Source organism: Arachis stenosperma, chromosome 4 (assembly GCF_014773155.1).
Source record: "Arachis stenosperma cultivar V10309 chromosome 4, arast.V10309.gnm1.PFL2, whole genome shotgun sequence".
Lineage (NCBI taxonomy): Eukaryota > Viridiplantae > Streptophyta > Magnoliopsida > Fabales > Fabaceae > Arachis > Arachis stenosperma.
Window position 1 is genome coordinate 149,542,096 of NC_080380.1, and position 19,136 is coordinate 149,561,231.

Consider the following 19,136-nt stretch of genomic DNA (forward strand, 5'->3'; position numbering starts at 1 on the left):
ATTAATTGAAATATTTTAAGAATTTTGTTAGGGTTGTGGTTTTAGGAACGAAACATTTTGGAATGGATTGGGATTTTCTTCTTTTCTTTTTCTCTGCATAATATAATTTATTTTTGTTTTTTAAAAAATATTAACAAATTTTAAGCAACACTTGAAACGTGAAGTTTAAAATAAATCTAAAAGCAACTTTTAAAAAAAGTAATATATTATTTTTATGAGGAGTGCTACACATACAAGTCTTACAAGTTGCTACACATACGGGCCTTTTAATGCGTTATTCAACCATTTCTTGTTTTCAAAGCGCTACACTCAGAACGGTTCTTCTTCTTCTTCTTCCCCTTCCTCTTCCTCTTCCTCTTCCTCTTCTTCTTCTTCTTCATTTTTTTCGATTTTCCTGTTTTCAAAGCGCTACACTCAGAACGGTTCTTCTTCTTCTTCCTCTTCCTCTTCCTCTTCCTCTTCTTCTTCTTCTTCTTCTTCGTTTTTTTTTCTCAATTTTCATGGTTTCTGAAATTAAGCTTTGAAATCGTTTTGAAGAAGAAGAAGCAGTAGAAGATGAGGAAAAAGAGAAAGAGTTCTGAATTATGCAACGAATTTTGGGTGTATTTCTTAAATCTTTTGAGTGTATTTCTATAATCCTTTTGAAGATAATGGAACTTCAGAAATACACCCAAACGATTATAGAAATACACCCAAATGATTACAGAAATACACCCAAACGGTTACAGGAATTCACCCAAAATGATTATAGGAATACACCCAAAGGATTACAGAAATACACCCAAAAGATTACAAAACTACACCCAAAGGATTTAAGAAATACACCCAAAATTCGTTGAAGTACATCTTATGCATAATTCAGAACTCTTTCTCTTTCTCCTCTTCATCTTCTGCTACTTCTTCTTCTTCAAAAACGATTTCACCATGAAAAATCGAAAAAAACGAGAAAACAGAGAGAAAAGAACGTAAATGAAGAAGAAGAAGAAGAGGAAGACGAGGAAGAAGAACGTGCAGAAACGAAAGAAAAGAAGAAGAAGAAGAGTAAGAGGAAGAAGAACGTGCAGCAAGAAAAAGAAGAAGAAGGAGAAAGAGAAGACAAAAAACGAAAGAAAAGAAGAAGGAGAAGACGAAGAGGAAGAAGAATGGTTCAAAGCGCGTTTTGAGTTAGTTTTAATTGAACTTGTTAGGTTTACAAGCTTTAATCGCTTGTATGCGAAAAATAACTCTATTTTTATAATAGTTGTTTTTGTATATTTAATATAGCAACATTTGATAAGTGTAATATATAAATATTATAAATGTTGTTTGTTTAATTTATTAAAGCAACGTTTTTTATATGTTTTTTAAATTGATAAAAAATAACATTTATTAACAAGGTGTTGTATTATTAGCTTTATTTTTTTGTAATAAATTTTAAGTGATGCTTTTAACCACTTTAGACAATATTTTTTAAAGGTTATTTATCACATATGTTACAATAGCTCAAAAATGTTGTAGTGTCTTGTATAGTTTTCTCTTTGGACTCTAAACATAATTGTTCTATTTCCTGTTAAGGCTCAACTTCTATATATAGCATGTGCTATAACTATCTAAAACACAATTCAATCTCTATCAATACACCGAGTTACGTTCTATTCATTTACATTTTATCACTACTCTTCTTAATTCCTTTAAGTAATGTTTGTTTTGAGACACTTAGAAATTGAGAGACTGAGATTTAGTATTATTTTTGTTGGTTCAGAGATTGATACTAAAATTTTTGTCTTTGTCTCCAAAATTTCAGTATTTCAGTACCTTAAAAAAGTGGGAACACAAGAGACTAAAATTTTTAGAAATGGAGACTGAAATTTTAATAACATTTTATATCTAAAATACCTTTATTTCAATTAATTAATTCCAATTTTATCCTTTGTACAAATTAAATTAGAATTTTATCATTCTTGTTTCAATTTCTGTCACTCACTTTACACTAAACAAAATACTGAAATTTATTTCAATCTCTATCTTTTAATCTCTGTCTCTCAGTCTCACTCTTTCTATTTTTGTCTCTCCACCAAATACTACCTTAGTGTTTATTAATTCTAATTTTCTTTGATATAGTCACTAAAAATAGCATTTCTCATCGTTCCTTTGATTTTACTTTTGTTATTCTTTTCCAACTAAACCATATAAAATAATTCCAATTCCTAGGTATCATTCTCTTTGAACTATGTAGCTTAATAATAAGGTGTGAGAAAAAAGGGAATAAAGTTAATACTTATTAATCAATCAATAAGTTTAGTTTTTTGCTTGGTTATATATAGTGCGCTATAGTTTTATATTCGCCATCTTTAATTTATTATCTACTTTATGAATTTAAATCATGATTGTGAATTTATTATAAACTGTAATAATGCTATAAGCCTAAGATGGCTAGTAGGGTAACTAAATAATTCTCACAATAATAATATGCAAAAGGTATGTGAATTTGTCACAATAATAATTGTTAATGAATAGTTCTACTACACCGTAAGGAAAAAGCTGTTGCCACAACAATAAAGTTTAGACTAACAAAATAAATAATAAAAAATAATGACTTTTTTTCTTCTTCTGCAACAAAGCCAAAGGGAAACCAAAGGTACATTCGATTGTGACACTTCCACCCAAGACCTCCCCACCATGAGTCCATGACTCATCACCTTTTTTCTTTTAAATTCCATGTTATTATGCTAAAAGCTTTTCTAAGAGACCTAAAAAATCATAGAATATAGAAGAATATAATGCCCATATATTATTCATATGGATATTAATAACAAATATTACTATATTATTCAATTTCCATAGTGTTAACACTTTTATAGAGGGTCAACACTTTTATTAAAATTTGGTCAGCACTTAATCATCAAAATAAAAATGATTAATCCTATATCATTAGATATCATCTCATACCATTAAAAACATTAATGATGGCTAATTGATGGCTACACATCACAAATTCTACTGACCCCTAACACTCCTCTATAAATATTTATGTGTCTTTTCTTATTAAATTAAATTTAAAAAAATGGTATTATAACACTATCAAATTTTTTATGACCGAAAAATTTAAAATTTAATAATCTTTGTTAAATCCTAAAATATTCATTAAAAGTACAATTATATGTTATATGTATACAAAAAATCAGTTATTAAATTAATATCCATATAAAGTAAATATTAAAATATAAAATATATATATATATATATATATATATATATAATAAGTTATTAAATAACACATGTTTATAAACAATATATATTTTTTACGTTTTTGTTAAAAATATATAGTTCAGTGATGAGAAATTTCAGATATATATAGTATATACTTAAAATTATAATTTTAATAGATTTCATTGCTTTCAATATATAATATATAAACTAGGGCTATGGCTTCTCTCTTTCATAACATAATTAATAACATGCATGAGAGTAAATAAAGTATTATTTTATTTAATAATGTTGATGCCACAGTAAAAGTAGAGAAAATGATAAAGATGCTTACAGAATAAGAAATTCATTCAGTGCCCTTCAATTAATAATCCCACAAATTTTAATAAAAACAAAAAGAGGAGAGTGTGGAGGAAAGAAAGAGAGAAGAAGAGGAAAAACAAGTTAAAGAACAAAAATAAATAAACATAAACTACCACTATACCCCCACAAGGCTAAGCCTCCTTTATCTTTTTCTTCTTTTTTTTTTTCCTCTCCTACTTGGTTGTGATCTCTTTCTTTCTTTCTTTCTGCAACTCTCTCATGTATGTTGATGTGATTCTCCACCCAAATACACACTCACCACTCCAAAGAACCCATCAAACTTTTACAAAAGAGAAAGCTCTCTCTCTCTTTTTCTTTCTCTCTCTCTCTAATTAAGAGTAGTAGGAGCCATGGTCTTCCCTTCTCTTCCAATCTATCTTGATCCACCCAACTGGTCACAACAGGCAAGGATTAAATTCTTTCATTCTCTTCCATAATTATTTATTTTAATTTCTTTTATTTTTTAGGTCCTTGCTTTTTCTTTAGCTTATTCATCAATAAAGCTACAAGAACAAAATTAATCAAAAGCAAACAGATATTCTTTACATACTTTATCAATCTTTACTTTTCTTTCTTTTTTTTCTTGAATATACCCATGTATATTTGTTTTATCTCTAATTATTTTTTTATTAATATTATCATCATGTACTTATAAAAAAAATTGAAACAGGCTAATCAGCAATTAGGAATTGGCTCTCAAAATCTTCCAGTTCCACCAATTTTACAGCCACCACCTCCAACGATTACATCATCAGTAGTCGTTGGAGGTGGTGGCTACCAGGGCTCTATTCGACCAGGATCAATGGCGGATAGAGCCAGACTGGCAAAAATACATCAACCAGATGTATCACTCAAGTGTCCGAGGTGCGAATCCACGAACACCAAGTTCTGTTACTACAACAACTACAGCCTCTCGCAGCCTCGCCACTTCTGCAAGACTTGCCGCCGGTACTGGACGAGAGGCGGCGCACTGAGGAATGTTCCGGTCGGCGGCGGATGCAGAAGGAACAAGAGAAGCAAAGGAACAACAAATACCAACACCAACAGATCTAGGTCTCCTTTGAAACCTGATCATCATCATCATCATCATCATCTTAATCTGCATGGTGGTGCAGTTGGAGGTTCTAGCTCCGCAAGTGGCAACTCTTCTTCCAGTGGCCGCAATAATAGTAACAGCAACAACAACAATAATGATCTGAATGTGATGAATCATATGCAAACTCCAACACCAACCCATCATCATCATCAATTTCCGTTCTTGCCAACAACAACTTTGCATCACTATAGTAGTGATCATGCATCATCGCTTCTTTTTGGCCCAAACCCTCCTTCATCTTCTTTGTTGGTTAGAAATGGTGGCAACACAGGTAGTGATGGCGAGTTTCAAATTGGAGCTAATAACAATAACAATGGTGGTTCTGGTTCTGTGTTACAGCAATGGAGGCTACCAAGTTTGCAACAGTTCCCTAATTTCCTGAGTAATTTGGAACCGCCACAACCACAACCGCAACCGCCACAAATCGGTTTGTTTCATCAATTTGATCAAGAAAATGGTGAATATGTGAGGGACCATCATGGAGGTAGGTTTCGTTGTTCTAGTAATAGTAACATTAATAAGACAATGGCTGATGATTCTAGTGTTGTCGTTGTTGGTGGAATGATACCTCATCATCATGAGGTTAACAATAATTCGGTGAAAATGGAAGAGAATAATAATAGTAAAAATAATAATCAAGGAGGGTTGAGTTTATTTTCTAAGAACAATGTTTTGGGTAGCAATGATCTATTTTGGAGTAGTAGTAATGGTGGAAGTGGCAATGTTAATGCATGGAATGAAGCTCCTAGTTTCGCTTCGCCGACGAATCAGTTATTGTGACAGAGAAATACTTGCATGTTTTTTGAGTATATTTAATTATTGCGTGTTTTTAGAATTATTAATTTTTTTTTTGTTTTGTGATCATCATAGAAATTATTGTCCAAAGTATAAAATATAAGAGCTAGAAATCAATATCATGCTAACTGAGGAATGGAATTCTACATACCATCTTTGAGTCTTACATCGATAGATGGAAAGGAATGAAGAAGGATCATGAGAAACACAGTTTTTAGCATTGCTACTCCCCAAGATGCATGAAAAAATGGTAAGCAAGTCTTGGAGTTATTTTCTTTAATTTCCCATCATCAAAGTATGGGTGTCATTATTATTAATATTTTGTTGTTGTTGTTAGTTGTTGTTGTAGAGCAATATTATGAACATGCTATGAGATTATTATTATTATTATTATTATTATTAGGTTGATGTATTAGTTTGTTTATTATGGGAATATAATGTTCGTGTGCAGCCATATATATGTGTGTTCTGGAAGGCTTTTACGTGGTCATGTCATTTTATATTAATTCACCTGAGCATTTAAATTTTCATTTTGTGTTTAGATTAAAGAATATACTTAGTTGCATATCATTAATGTTAATGTTATTGCTTACTAAAATCAGTTATTATATATTTATGCATAAATATTTTTATAATTTAATTTATTTTTAGTATGTATTTTAAATTTTAATATATATTTTAGAATAATAATATTATATATTTAAGTTTTTTTATTTATTAAATTTAATTAAATTGATCTAACATAAACAAAAATCAGTTATGCCTAGTATTATTTCAAGTCTTATTATTTAACTTGACTATAATTAATTCATAAAAAAATTTAAATGTGTAGTATTATTTTTTATTTTATACCAATAAATAATTTTGATAACTGATTTTGGTGTACACCTGACAATTGTATTATTAATGTGCTTTTTTATCTCTTTCTTTTAGTTAAATATACATGCTACATACATTATTCATCTCGTACTTAGCTTATAGTTATTTTTACCCTTTGTTTTAGATTCATAAGCACAAATTAAGAAAAAATGTGTTCTACTATCTCTTTATTTAAAAAAAAATCACAATTTAAGGGCTAATTGAATAGTGGCGACCTATTTTTTAAAGAATTCAACATGTGAGATTCTTTGTATTCATGCTTTAACAGGCTCTAATTTAATAATTGATTAATTAATTAAAAAGCTTCAAAGGAAAAAAAAAGGACACATAACCAATTTATGGTCTTAGACTCTTAGATCCAATCTTTAGAATTTTGGTGATAAACAAATATTTGAATCGAAAAAAAAAATAATAGAGGTGTTTGTTTATTGTATTTGAAAGTACAGCGTGGGAAATCTTAGCAATGAAGGTCAAGATATACCTGGAGTTGGATATATTTTTGGGATTTGGTCCAATTCAATATTCCTGTGTTTTACTTTTCACTTTGGAAAAATCCTCACCCAAAATAAAGATACCTGGAGTTGAATATTTTAGATTTTGATCTTCTAAAATTTGAATTTCATTTTAAAGAATAAAATGTGATTTTTCTACCTTTGAATGGTTTCTCTTTCATATTTATTTTTGGTCCCACATATGAAATAAATGGTGAGAGATCACACTTTATTTTTTAAAGTAAAATTCAAACTTTAGAAGAACAAATCCAAATATTTTAGGGTTGCATGTCAAATTCAATATTCTGGGGTTTCTTTTTTATCTTTTCATTCTAGGGAATTATTTTACTTTAATATTCTGTTTATGTTTGTGCTTTACACTAATTAATAACTTTTTCTATATATGTATCTAACAATAAAGGGTTATATATCAAAATGTTATACGAATTAAATGAATATAAAAAATATTTGTTCTTTCTTATGAGCACATTATTAAATAGATAAATAAATTAGGTTGCATTTGTTTTGAGGTACTGAGACAGAAACTGAAAGATTAAGAGTCAGTATCATGTTTGTTAGTTCAGAGACTAGTACTAAAATTTTTTTCTCTGTCTCTAAAATTTCAGTATTTCAGTACTTCCAAAAAGTAGGGATATAGGGGGACTGAAATTTTTAGAGATGGAGACTGAAACTTTAATAACATTTTATACCTAAAATACTTTCATTTCAATTAATTAATTTCAATTTTATCCTTTGTGCAAATTAAATTAGAGTTTTATTTTTGTTTCAATTTTTGTCTCCCATTTTACACCAAACAGAATACTGAAATTTATTTTAATATATGTCTCTTAGTCTCTGTCTCTCAGTCTCAGTCTTTCCGTCACTATCTCTCCACCAAACGCTGACTTAAAGTACTATAGCACTAAAATGAAACTGAACAATACTAAGGTAGGCCTTCACATATTAATACATAACATATTTTGTCTAAAAAAAATTTCTAACATGAGTCAACTCTTTTATTGTAAAATTATTTTGTTAATATTTATTTTTGAAAATAAATAAAATTGGTTAATATTGACTAAAAAATTTGACTCCCTAGTTAATACTAAAAGATCTAAAAGGTAACACTAAAAGAGTTCAATTAGAGAGTTAATTTTTTTAGTCAATGTCACTAATTTTTTAAATATTTTTATCTTAAATAACAAACTTAAGATTTTAAATTTTAAATCCCAAACTTAAACCTAAACCGCAAACCCTCTAAAACAATGAGATTATAAAATAATTTTATGATAAAAAAATTAACCAATAATAATAATAAAAATCAATTTTCTGTACTTTTGAAAATTAATTTTTATCATAAATTTTAACTCTTAAATTTTAAATTCTAAATTTTAAATCTTAAACACTTCTAACTCTTCCAAAAATTAGAGTTAAACAAATAATTTCATGGTAAATAAAATTTTCTAATATGAATAAGAATAATATTCCAAATTAATTCTTAAGAATTTTTTAGTCAGATGTTTTACTCTTAAACAAATCTTAATCACTAAATCAGTCTCTAAATTTTTATCTTATCCCACTCAAATTGTTCGTGTATATAGAAAAATTAATATGAAAATTTTAAAATTCTTAAGGATAACTATGTCTTTATAAATAATGATAGAGACTGATTTATCTAACTTTTTATCAAAATTTAACTAAAAAATTGATATGTTTAACAAAATAAAAGATTAGAGACTAATTTAATAATTAAACATTTTGAAAATTAAATTATCTGATTAAAAATTTTTTGAAAACTAATATAGAATATTACTCTTTTAATTAATTAAAAAGTAATCTTTTATATTTATTGAAGCTAAAATTAAAGCATGAAGATTCCCATTTTTAGAGGGCACTGAAGGTGATAACGAATAGTTCCTGATGGTTCAGCAGGTTCACAAAGATTATACATACTCACCAGTTTCCAATATTGTTTTGTCTTGTTGAAGTTAGCCCTAGTTTTCATATGATGAATCACTGTTACATATGTAGAGTACGTCCACCTTGCTTACTTTAATCCTCTAAATAGAAATTTCAAATTCCTAGATAAACTTCACTATTGGTGTGGTCTCATATTTTGAGAATTGAGAAGCCGCTTTTTATTTTTGAAATAAAAATAAAAAATTAATTTGAGTTACTTTTTTAATTTCCAACCTTCAATGGGAAAAGGACTTTGGATAAATCCAATAATTGGGGACCAAGGTGTGTAGTGTTATGTGTGTGAGAGACATTATTTTTTTTTGTATTTTTTAGATAGAAGAGAGAGATGAGTTTTTTTTTTCTTTCTAGTAATACAAATATGTACTAATATATATTGGTGGCCAGAATTTTTATGATCGTATTACAAGGAAATTGACCAAGTGGATCGTACTTGTTTGTTTTACATGTGAAGATTGAGAGTGGTGCAATAGAAAAGGAAATAAAGGAGCATATAATGTAACAAATCCGAGTGCAATAATTAAGACACTAATTAAGTGAAGTGTCTATATATATATATTTGAAACTTGTTATACATAGTGTTAATAAGGCACTAATATTGGTGGATTTACATTTATAATTGTTTGAAAAAATTTATTTTTATGTATTGTTACAGTAAAAATGTAACCTCTTTTTTTGAATTGATAATAATCTTTGGCCTGTCCCTTCTATCTTTTGGGATCAATAAAGGATAGTACAAAAATATTCACATGTTGTTCATCGACTACGTTTTTTTATCTGATCTTAAATTTTGCCTCACCTTTCGTAGACAAACCTTATGGAAAAACCCTTAAGTTTTTGAGACATTGAATTCTCACTAATATTGACGTTATTCAAGCCGACATTCTCGCTTCCTTCACATTAATAAAATAATTAATATTTAAATTTATAACTTAAATATTTTCTAACGACATAAATTTAATTGTATAATTGTATACATTTTTTTATTTGCATATTAGTATATTAAAATCAAACTTATTTTTATATAATACATGCTCAATAAACCTTCAAAATAAATATATGCATATATATATCATATATTATCATGAAATCACTTATTTATTCATAAAACATGAGTTAATTATTAAGTAACATACATAAATGACTATAAATGTAACACATGTGTCTATGTCATGTAATTTTTTTAGTAGTTTGGTGTGTGTTTGCATCTCTTGTCGTGTGGTGTGGTGTGTGTCTCTCATCCATATCAATGTTGGCAGGTAACATATATATGTTATGTTTTGGCGCGAAGAAGTGCCAAATTAACATTCCACTCAAAACCATGCAATATTAGTGCATCAACTTCTATTCCATGGATGGATGACTTTGTTGATCGAATGAAAACAAAAATAACTAAATAGATATAGAACAATTCCAAATACTGCTATAAGATATAGTCATTTAATTATTAATGTCCAAATTGATAAATAAATTATTGAAGTAGTCATTTAGTTTTAAGTGATTGGAGGCTTAATTATCATTATCAATAGACTTAATTGCTTTGCTTAATGAAATTTAACTTTCCATTTATGTCATGAAATCAGTTAATTATTTCAAAAATTTAGATCGATAGAGAGGAACACATGGGATTTTTTGGCTAATTATAAAACTTATGATATCATATCATACAAAAAAGTCAAAAACCTAGAATTGACATGTATATGTAAAATTAATAATTTAATCAAACATGCTAAATAATCTAATAATTCTTAATTTTATATGATGATACGGAGATAACTTTATGTGAATTTTTACGCATAAAATTAAGTTACTTATTTTAAAAATTTAAAATGATAAAAAAATATATTTGAGTGATTATGTGTTTAATATATATCATATAAGTATAATGTTATATAGTAAAAAATAAAGTTTTTATGAATAATGAATATTGTTTTTTTAATTAAAAAATAAAAATTATCATGTACATATAAATACACGTATTTTTTATAAATTTATTAAAGGTGAAGTATATTTTTTATTCTCGAAATTTGGTAAAAATTTTAAAAGTATCCCTAAATTTTATTTTGTTTTAACTTTATCTCGAAAATTTTCGATTTGTATTAAATATACTCCTGATCGCTAATTTTTCAAAATATTTAGGACCAATTCAACAACAATTTTATAATAACAACCTTCAACACAAATAAATCAAGTATAATTTTCATGTATTTTTATTGGATTGGTCTTGAATTTTTTTAAAAATTAATAGTCAAGAGTATATTTGATGCAAATAAAAAATTTATGAGATAAAATTAAAACAAAATAAAACTTATGAATATTTTAAAAATTTTTGTGAAATTTCAAAAACAAAATTTTTTTTTACCCATTTATTAAAAATCTTAGGTCTTCACCAAAAATTTTTCAACATATAATACTACTAGAATTAAGCACATGGGAAAGTAATGAATTTCATTCATCATGGGGTTTTGCGATTAATTAACCTAATTGTGATTATGATGTGAGTGATAGTAAAGTATGGTATAATTGAAGGGGGGCTAACTTGAATGTATTATTAGATATGGAATCTGGGGGTTGGAGGTGTTGCTTTTTTGCAATTGCCAAAGCAAGCTAATTTGCTGGGTTACAAGGAATAAAGTTGAAACAACACAACACTACTAGTCAATAAAGCAAACACGTACTACTCTCTCTCTCTCTCTCTCTGTTAGTGTAAACAGTAAGTGAAGGAAGGTTTTCTTTGGTCGGTTGGTCGATCTATGTTGATGTGATACTCACGCTTGTTATTTTTTATGTGGGAGAGAGAGAAGTGTATAACAAGAAGCTGTGAACAGAAACGTATTTTACATTGATATGGGATGTACAAATCGGATGCACCGATTTGTTTGTTTTATTTTTTTTTTCAAACAAACAATCACAACTCGGACGGTCCGTTTTGATTTTTAAAAAAAAAAAAAAAAACCTAAAAACGGAGGGTCCGTTTTGTTTTAAAGGAAAAATTAAAAAAAAAAAAATAGAAAACGGAGGGTCCGTTTTCGGTTTTTAAAAAAAACAAAAAAAAAACTGTACACGGAGGGTCCGATTTCATGTTAAATAAATAAAAAAAAAACAAAAACTAATCGGACGGTCCGATTTGTGATTAACGAATTTTTTAACAAAGAACTCGGACGGTCCGATTTCTCCCTGTCCCACACTTGTGTCTAACACCTGTATATACCATAATCAAGCACAACTCACACACCCTTCCAATATAAAAAAAAATTAGCCTGATACTCAATCCCTAAATACTAAATAATTATATAATATTCATTTTATTCACTTCATTTCTATCTATATATTATTGAAAAGTTTTTAAATATGCTGGTATACTGATATTTCATTAATTTTTAATCGTTGATTTTAATTATATATTATATAAATTTTTTATAATTAAAATCAACCGTTAAAAATCACTAAAATATCGATATACTAGTACACTTGAAAATTTTTTATATATTATTAATGGTGTTGCATGATTATTGACACTACTACGATGCTACTAGTTCTTTTACTGTCGACTCTGTCTTATGATATTATCAATAACAAGGACAAAAAGAAAAGGTCCCCACTACCACCTAATTTTTCCAAAGAAAGAAAATATGCATTTCATTTTAATATTCTATTAAATTTAACTCTTTACTGAAATTAAAATTATGTGAAATAATATATTTCATTGTGTTATTTTATTTCATCCAACAATTATCATTCATCTAAATAATTTTTCTAGGCAATAGAATTCAGCTAAAATATTTATGAGACTTTAAGACTGGACCGATCCGATTAACTAATATGATTTAAATAATGTTAATTACTATATTCAGTATTAAATCACTAAATTTTTCCTAAATTTTATTCACTACTTCTTTTCGTCGTGTTACGATTATAATCTCAAGACTAATTGTGCATGTCATTCATACCTCTATACAATAAATCTTGTGCATGTTGTACTTTTAGGGTTTGTAATTAAAATGGTGTTAAAAAAAAAAATTATTTATCATTACAAGAAGAGCAGAAATTTGTGGCTGGTTTTCTGTGATTAACGACAATTTTAAACCATCGTAAATATTAATACCAACGGTTGAGTGAACTGTCTTGGTTAGTGATGCGGACAGTATTTTGCGATAATTTTCAGCAACCGTAGATATTTGCCATTGCTAATCAGATAATATATTAATTTAATTTTCAAAAGATTAAACACTCTAAATTTGTCTTTAAAAAATATAATATTAAATTAAATTAAATTATTTTTTGTTGATTAGATGATAACTATATATCGCAAAATAACTATACCACGACCGTCATTATTTTACCTTATAAAAGAACCAATTTAATAATTTAGTTGTATTTTCAAAAATTAATTTGAGATATTTAATTTTTTTTAAAACTAAATTGACACCCATCACTTGTTTTTTAAAAAATTATTTTTAATATTATCTCCTTACTGTTATACAATGTATAAGGATTAAGGAGTATACCAGGGATTTCGTATATAGTTTCTTAAAATATTTTTTATTATATATAATTTATAAAAAAAATTTTATTTTTATTATTTGAATAAAAATAATTAAAATATATTAAAGAAAAATATAAAAAAACGTTTTTTATAATATTTTAAACAATAAATTAAAAAAGTTAATTTTAATTTTAAAATTTAAATTTTAAATTAATTAGATATAATTTTTGTTAATAGATCTAAAATATAATTTATTATTCATATTGTTCGTATATTTTATTATTCATCTAGTGAGATTGAAAAAAATTATTATTTTAAAAAAATATTATTTATCCACTAAAATCAGCCAATAAAATCAACTACTAATATAAAATACATATTAAAATATAAATATACATTGAAAATAAATTAAACCACACATGTAACTCAATTATCGATAACAATAAAGAAACTTGGAAGTTGCATAGGGGAAGATAGGAAGTTGTAGCTAGAAGAAGAAGAAGAGAAGGAGCATGAAGAAATAAAGGTCGGAATCCGAAGCAAGAATTAAATATTAATTATTGTTAAGCTAATAAGTAATAAGGTTTCTTTATTATTTTCATTTTTGTGATGTGGGCACATGTGTGTGTGTGTGTGTGTTTTGTGTAGGCGTGAATATGTTCTCTTCTGTGTTTCCTTTCATTGGCAGCTTTTGCTTTTCTGTAACGTCCTTTCTGTGTTTAATTTGTGTGCATGATCATCATCATCATCATCATCATCGCCATCATCATCGCTCTCTTTCTATGATTCCAATCTCCCTTCATCTTCTGCCCCACATTACCCTCAATCATTAATCTCTTTTAGATTCTTTCTCACTACTTCTAAATCATATCATAATAATCTATATCTTGTACTATGGCTGTCTTTGCTTGCTTTTGATGTGGATGAGAGACATATACATAGTGTTATTATTACAATTTACAAATCTATTATTTAGTATTTTATTAAAGCAAAAATCGTGACATAAATAATATTAAATACGTGATACTGATTTGTATTAGAATTTATTATTTTTTATTTTTTAAAATTTTGCTTTTTACCAACGACAATAAGGATAAAATTAGTTTTTAATAATAAATGTATTATAGATATTGTATGTATTTATATGTTTTTTTTTTAATTAAGAAAGGGGTTGAAGGCCCAAACACCCAAAAGTAGGGGTGAGCACGGATCAGGTTTAAGGTGAAATAAGAATCAAATCAATTAAATTGTAATTGGTTTAATTTGGTTTAAATTTACATTTTTTTTTGTATGTATCCGAACCAAACCAAATCGATTAAGAACGGATTGGTTCGGTGATCGAATAATTGAATACCCAATGAAACAAATTCATAAAAAGAAATGAAATTTTTATCTTAAAAATTCTGTAAGTACAATAAACATGTAAAATCAATAGAAATAATCTCAACATGTTAAATACAAAATACATTAAAAACTAAATATATTAAAATCCAAACATATTAACAATAAAGATATTAAAATTCAAACATATTAAAAGGCATATATATATATATATATATATATATATATATATATATATATATTTATTTAGTTAATACATGGTCGGATCTAAAGGTTGGTTCGGCTTCCGCACCCCAAAACCGTTATCTGAACCAGTTACTAGAAAGAGTCATTAGTTTGGTTCGAGTCAGACCGGATTATCTGTTAGTTCCACATAACCAATTTAATTGGTTGGGTTCAAATTCGGACGACTAAACAGGTACTCGCTACCCGTGCTCACCCCTACCCAAAAAAACTACATTCTTACTATTCTAGCAACAAAATTTTTCTCCTATCAGCCTCTAACAATGGCGCCAGGAAGAAGGGAAGAGCGACAAAATGGTGAATGCCCACCAAAAAATCGTGTGCGTGCTTAGCAAGGGCATCGGCGCTAGAGTTAACTTCCCTCATGACATGGTCAACACTGAACTCGCTAGGGCACGCTAGCAGGCTCTTGATTGCACGAATGAGGGACATGCAACCATGGAGAGGATTCGGATCTCTTTGCAGCAGCTTCATAGCATAAGTAGAGTCTGTCTCCACTTTCACCTTATTCAACTCTATCTCAATTGTAATTTTGAGTCCCATGTAAATTCTCCATAAATTTATAATTGTGATTGTGACCTTTCTTATAACATGTCATTTTGATCTTTAATGAGGCCACCATAGGTTCCTAAACCGGTAGCATGAATCAATGATCCATTAACATTAATTTTAATCCATCTAGTCTCCGACGGATTTCAACCAACCATAATGGAGTTCATGGCTTGCAAGGCTTTAATACTCTTTTCGATAAGCCCCAAAATTTTATCGTACATCTTGGTAAATTCTTTAATCTTTGGAATAGTATGCTGACGAGGGGTATACTCCTGTCTGAGAATTAAATCATTACGCTTTATCCAGATTATGTTGTAGTTGGTAAGGAAAAAAATGGGCCACGAAGTCCCATTCTCTGTTCAAGAGGTCTTGTCCAGGTTCTCTTTAAGCCAACCCGTGTTGTTATGAATGAAGAACGATGCTGGAAAGATCCTATTTGAGCTGCTCATCCATACACTCCGAGCGTAGGAACAGTCTCTCAGCACGTGGAGCAAATTCTCCTCCTGATTCATACACCTCTGGCAATTTCCATTATCAATAAGGCCTCTATTTCTTCTCTTAGTATTAGTTAATAAAGCATCGTGACTTAAATAGCCAAGAAAATATTTTTAGCTTCTACGGAGTTCTAGTTTTCCAATAGATTTTGTAAAGCTGTTCCGAATCATGTTCCTGTATGTAATAAATTTTGTAAGCTGTTTTGATGGAAAATTCTTCTTTTATGTTTAGTAACCAACTGAGGAGTCGTGTCCAATAAAGGGGTGATGAGCTTTAAGAGTGCTAATAAGATCCATAATGTCCTCTAGCACAAAGTGGATTATTTTTGTCCAATCCCAAGTCCCTTCTATTGTAGCATAATCCTTCCAACGTCTTAGTTTTCATCTCCTCACTTATCTGACTATGTGCTAGTTCATTTAGGTTGCTAATCTCTGGGATCCAATGCGCTGTCCAAAACTTGACCTGCTTTGTCTCATATTCTCCACATGAAACTCCTCTGAAAATCCTCCCAAACCTTGACAACCTCCTTCCAAGTATTAGAATAGTTTGCCTTACTAGCTAGTGACTTTGGGGATTAGGCTGTCTCCACACGCATATTTAGCTTTCATTACCTTCACCCAGAGGGAGTGATTATTGTGAACCAACCCCAAGAGAGCTTCATAAGAAAAATGTTATTTGCGTTCCTGAGCTTTGCGCAACCCCAGGCCTCCCATATCCTTTTACTTGCATATTTTATCCCAACTAATTAGATGAATCTTCTTATCCTCCTCATTTGACCCCAAAAAAATTTCTGCAGATTCTATCTATCTGGTTACAAATTTCTTTCGATATCTTCATGGTCTGCATGGTGTAGGTGGCTATGGTGGAGAGAGCAGATTGGATCAGTATACATCTTTCTGCTAGTAAAAGAGTTCGCATATTCCAACTGGACAACTTTGCCTGCATCTTGTCAAGGATAGTTGAAAGTGTTCCTCCTGCATTTTTTGTGAATGAGCGGCACTTTGAGGTACTTTCCGAGGTTGCTGGTCAAAGGGATGCCAAGGTTCCTGCTTAGCTCTTCTTTAACCGTGTGGTTAATATTCTTAGAGATGAATACACAAGACTTGGTAAGACTGACTTTTTGACCTGAAGCGTCACAAAAGACCTTCAAAGATTCTTTAATAACTTGAACTTGGTCTCCATCTTGTGTAAATAGGACAAGATCATCTATAAAATAGAGATGAGACAAACGAGGCCCGCCTCTACTTAGCTTATGAAGTTTCCATTTTTTTTGCTCTATGAGAGAATTAATTAAGTGAGATAACTTTTCAATGAACAAAACAAAAAGGTAGATGATAAATTGTCTCTTTGTCTAATTCCTCTTGTTAGCTCAAAAGATTATGACGAGGATCCATTTCACAACAAATTCATTGATGAAAAAGATATACATTGGTGAATGACTTTTATAATACTATCTGGGATGCTAATATCATATATTTCTGTATTTGTGTATATGTGTGAGTCTTTATATATGTGTCTTTATTACTGTTAAATAGTACACAAACACAATCTATGTGAATATGGGTACTCACCAATTCAGCATGCATCAACCTAATATATAGCGTTTACAGAAAATGAGAGTATTTAATTTATATATACCACGTCATTATTTAATAGTGCAAATTATTACACCAAATTAATTAGGAGTGGTAGCATGCACCTTATCCACGGGTATCCAACTCTATTCAATCAGGGTTGGCAATTCGATTCGTTGCGGATAGGGTTGAGTGCGGAACGGATTTGAGAGCGGGTCGAGTCTCAACCCTATCCGACCAACCCGCACCCTTTATATGTATATATTATAAAAATATATTATAGGTATGTGTTGAACCAAAGACCTCTCACTTAGTGCAAACAATTTTTACCATTGAGCCAAGATCTTCAATTGATAATTTAATACTTTTGTTTATATAAAAATCAATTCTATTTTAGCGATACAACGTTATATCACAACATTTTATTTGTTTGTGTTATTAATTTAAATAAAGACTTTTATGTATAATTGGACATTTGATGGTTATGTTGTTTATGGGATGATTGTATTGTTTGCGAGATGATTGTGTTGTTTGTATTGAATTTTTAATTTGCATGCTCATTAAGTTATATAATATTGTATATTTGTGAAAACCCGCAAGTAGGGTTGGATACTCGCGGATTAACCGCGATAGGGTTAGGGTTGGATTGTTCTCAACTCGTGGGTAGAGTAAGGTTGAGTTTTAGTAACAACTTCAACCCGCGGATAGGGTTAGAGTTAGGTTCAAACCCTACTCAATTGCCAACCCTTCACCAGATTGGATGATTAATTCCACCTATTTTATGACTTTTATTTTTTTAAGTGTCTTCATTAAAAAGTATTATGACATTTATATATGTAATTTTTTAACCGTTAGTATTATATCTGTACGATATCTCTCTTTTTTCTTATTTTTTATTTCTTTAGAAAGACCAAAATCTTATTTGTCGTTGTTTGAGATCGAGAAGATAATACCATAGCCTTGACCATGTTGTCGTTCGCGCTCGCGTTCGTCGTTAGCTCGTCCACCATCTGCCGTCCCTTCTCTTTCCTTCTTTTGCTAATGCGAACCCTAATCTTTGAGGCGGGAATCTTTGATATTATTACTAAGTAAAATTTATTTTGAAGTACAATGTTAATATTTTTGTGAAATTTTATTTTTTTTTTTGAGAAAAACATATTTGATATTGTAGTATTTGTGTAAATATAAACTATTATCTATAATGGAGATAATTTATGTAATAATTAAAAAAGAAAAATTGATGCTAAAGAGATTATGACGGCTTTAAATTCTAACAAGCTTTTAAATATGAAAATTTTGATTTTAAAATTTTTGTGACAGTTTAAAATCACAAAAGCTAATAATTTAATGACTATTTAAAACTAATTCATCGTCAAATATAACAAAAATACTTAAGTGTTACTCATTACCAATAGTGTTACTAATGATTATTTAAAATCGATCATTAAATTCACTGACAATGCTTAAATTAGCGACGTTTTTAAATTTTACAAAAAATTTTATGACTTAAACTGTCACTAAGTAATAAAAATAACTGTTGCGAAAATTCTATTTTGATGTAACGAATAAATGGTTTTAAATTTACTAAACTAAAACAAAATAAAAATTATAAAGATCAAAACTAATAATAAACATATAATTTATATGAATTCAAAATT

General features: G+C 28.8%; 1 protein-coding gene across 2 annotated transcripts; it reads left to right on the forward strand.

Moving 5' to 3' along the window:
• Positions 1-3,735: 3,735 nt before the first annotated feature.
• On the forward strand, positions 3,736-5,919 carry LOC130973832 (dof zinc finger protein DOF5.1-like). Of its 2 annotated transcripts, XM_057898507.1 has the most exons (3): positions 3,736-3,953; positions 4,220-5,129; positions 5,516-5,919. In XM_057898507.1, exons 1-3 carry the CDS (start codon positions 3,900-3,902, stop codon positions 5,548-5,550), a joined length of 999 nt encoding a protein of 332 aa, XP_057754490.1. In that variant the 5' UTR covers positions 3,736-3,899; the 3' UTR covers positions 5,551-5,919. The 2 variants fall into 2 exon arrangements, with proteins under 2 accessions (XP_057754490.1, XP_057754489.1); XM_057898506.1 differs by having other exon boundaries at positions 4,220-5,918.
• Positions 5,920-19,136: the final 13,217 nt, after the last annotated feature.

Coding starts and splice junctions, on each gene's coding strand:
- LOC130973832 (XM_057898506.1), top strand. CDS start 3,900: ATGGTCTTCCCTTCTCTTCCAATCTATCTTGATCCACCCAACTGGTCA. Junction 3,954..4,219: donor CACCCAACTGGTCACAACAG/GCAAGGATTAAA, acceptor AAATTGAAACAG/GCTAATCAGCAATTAGGAAT.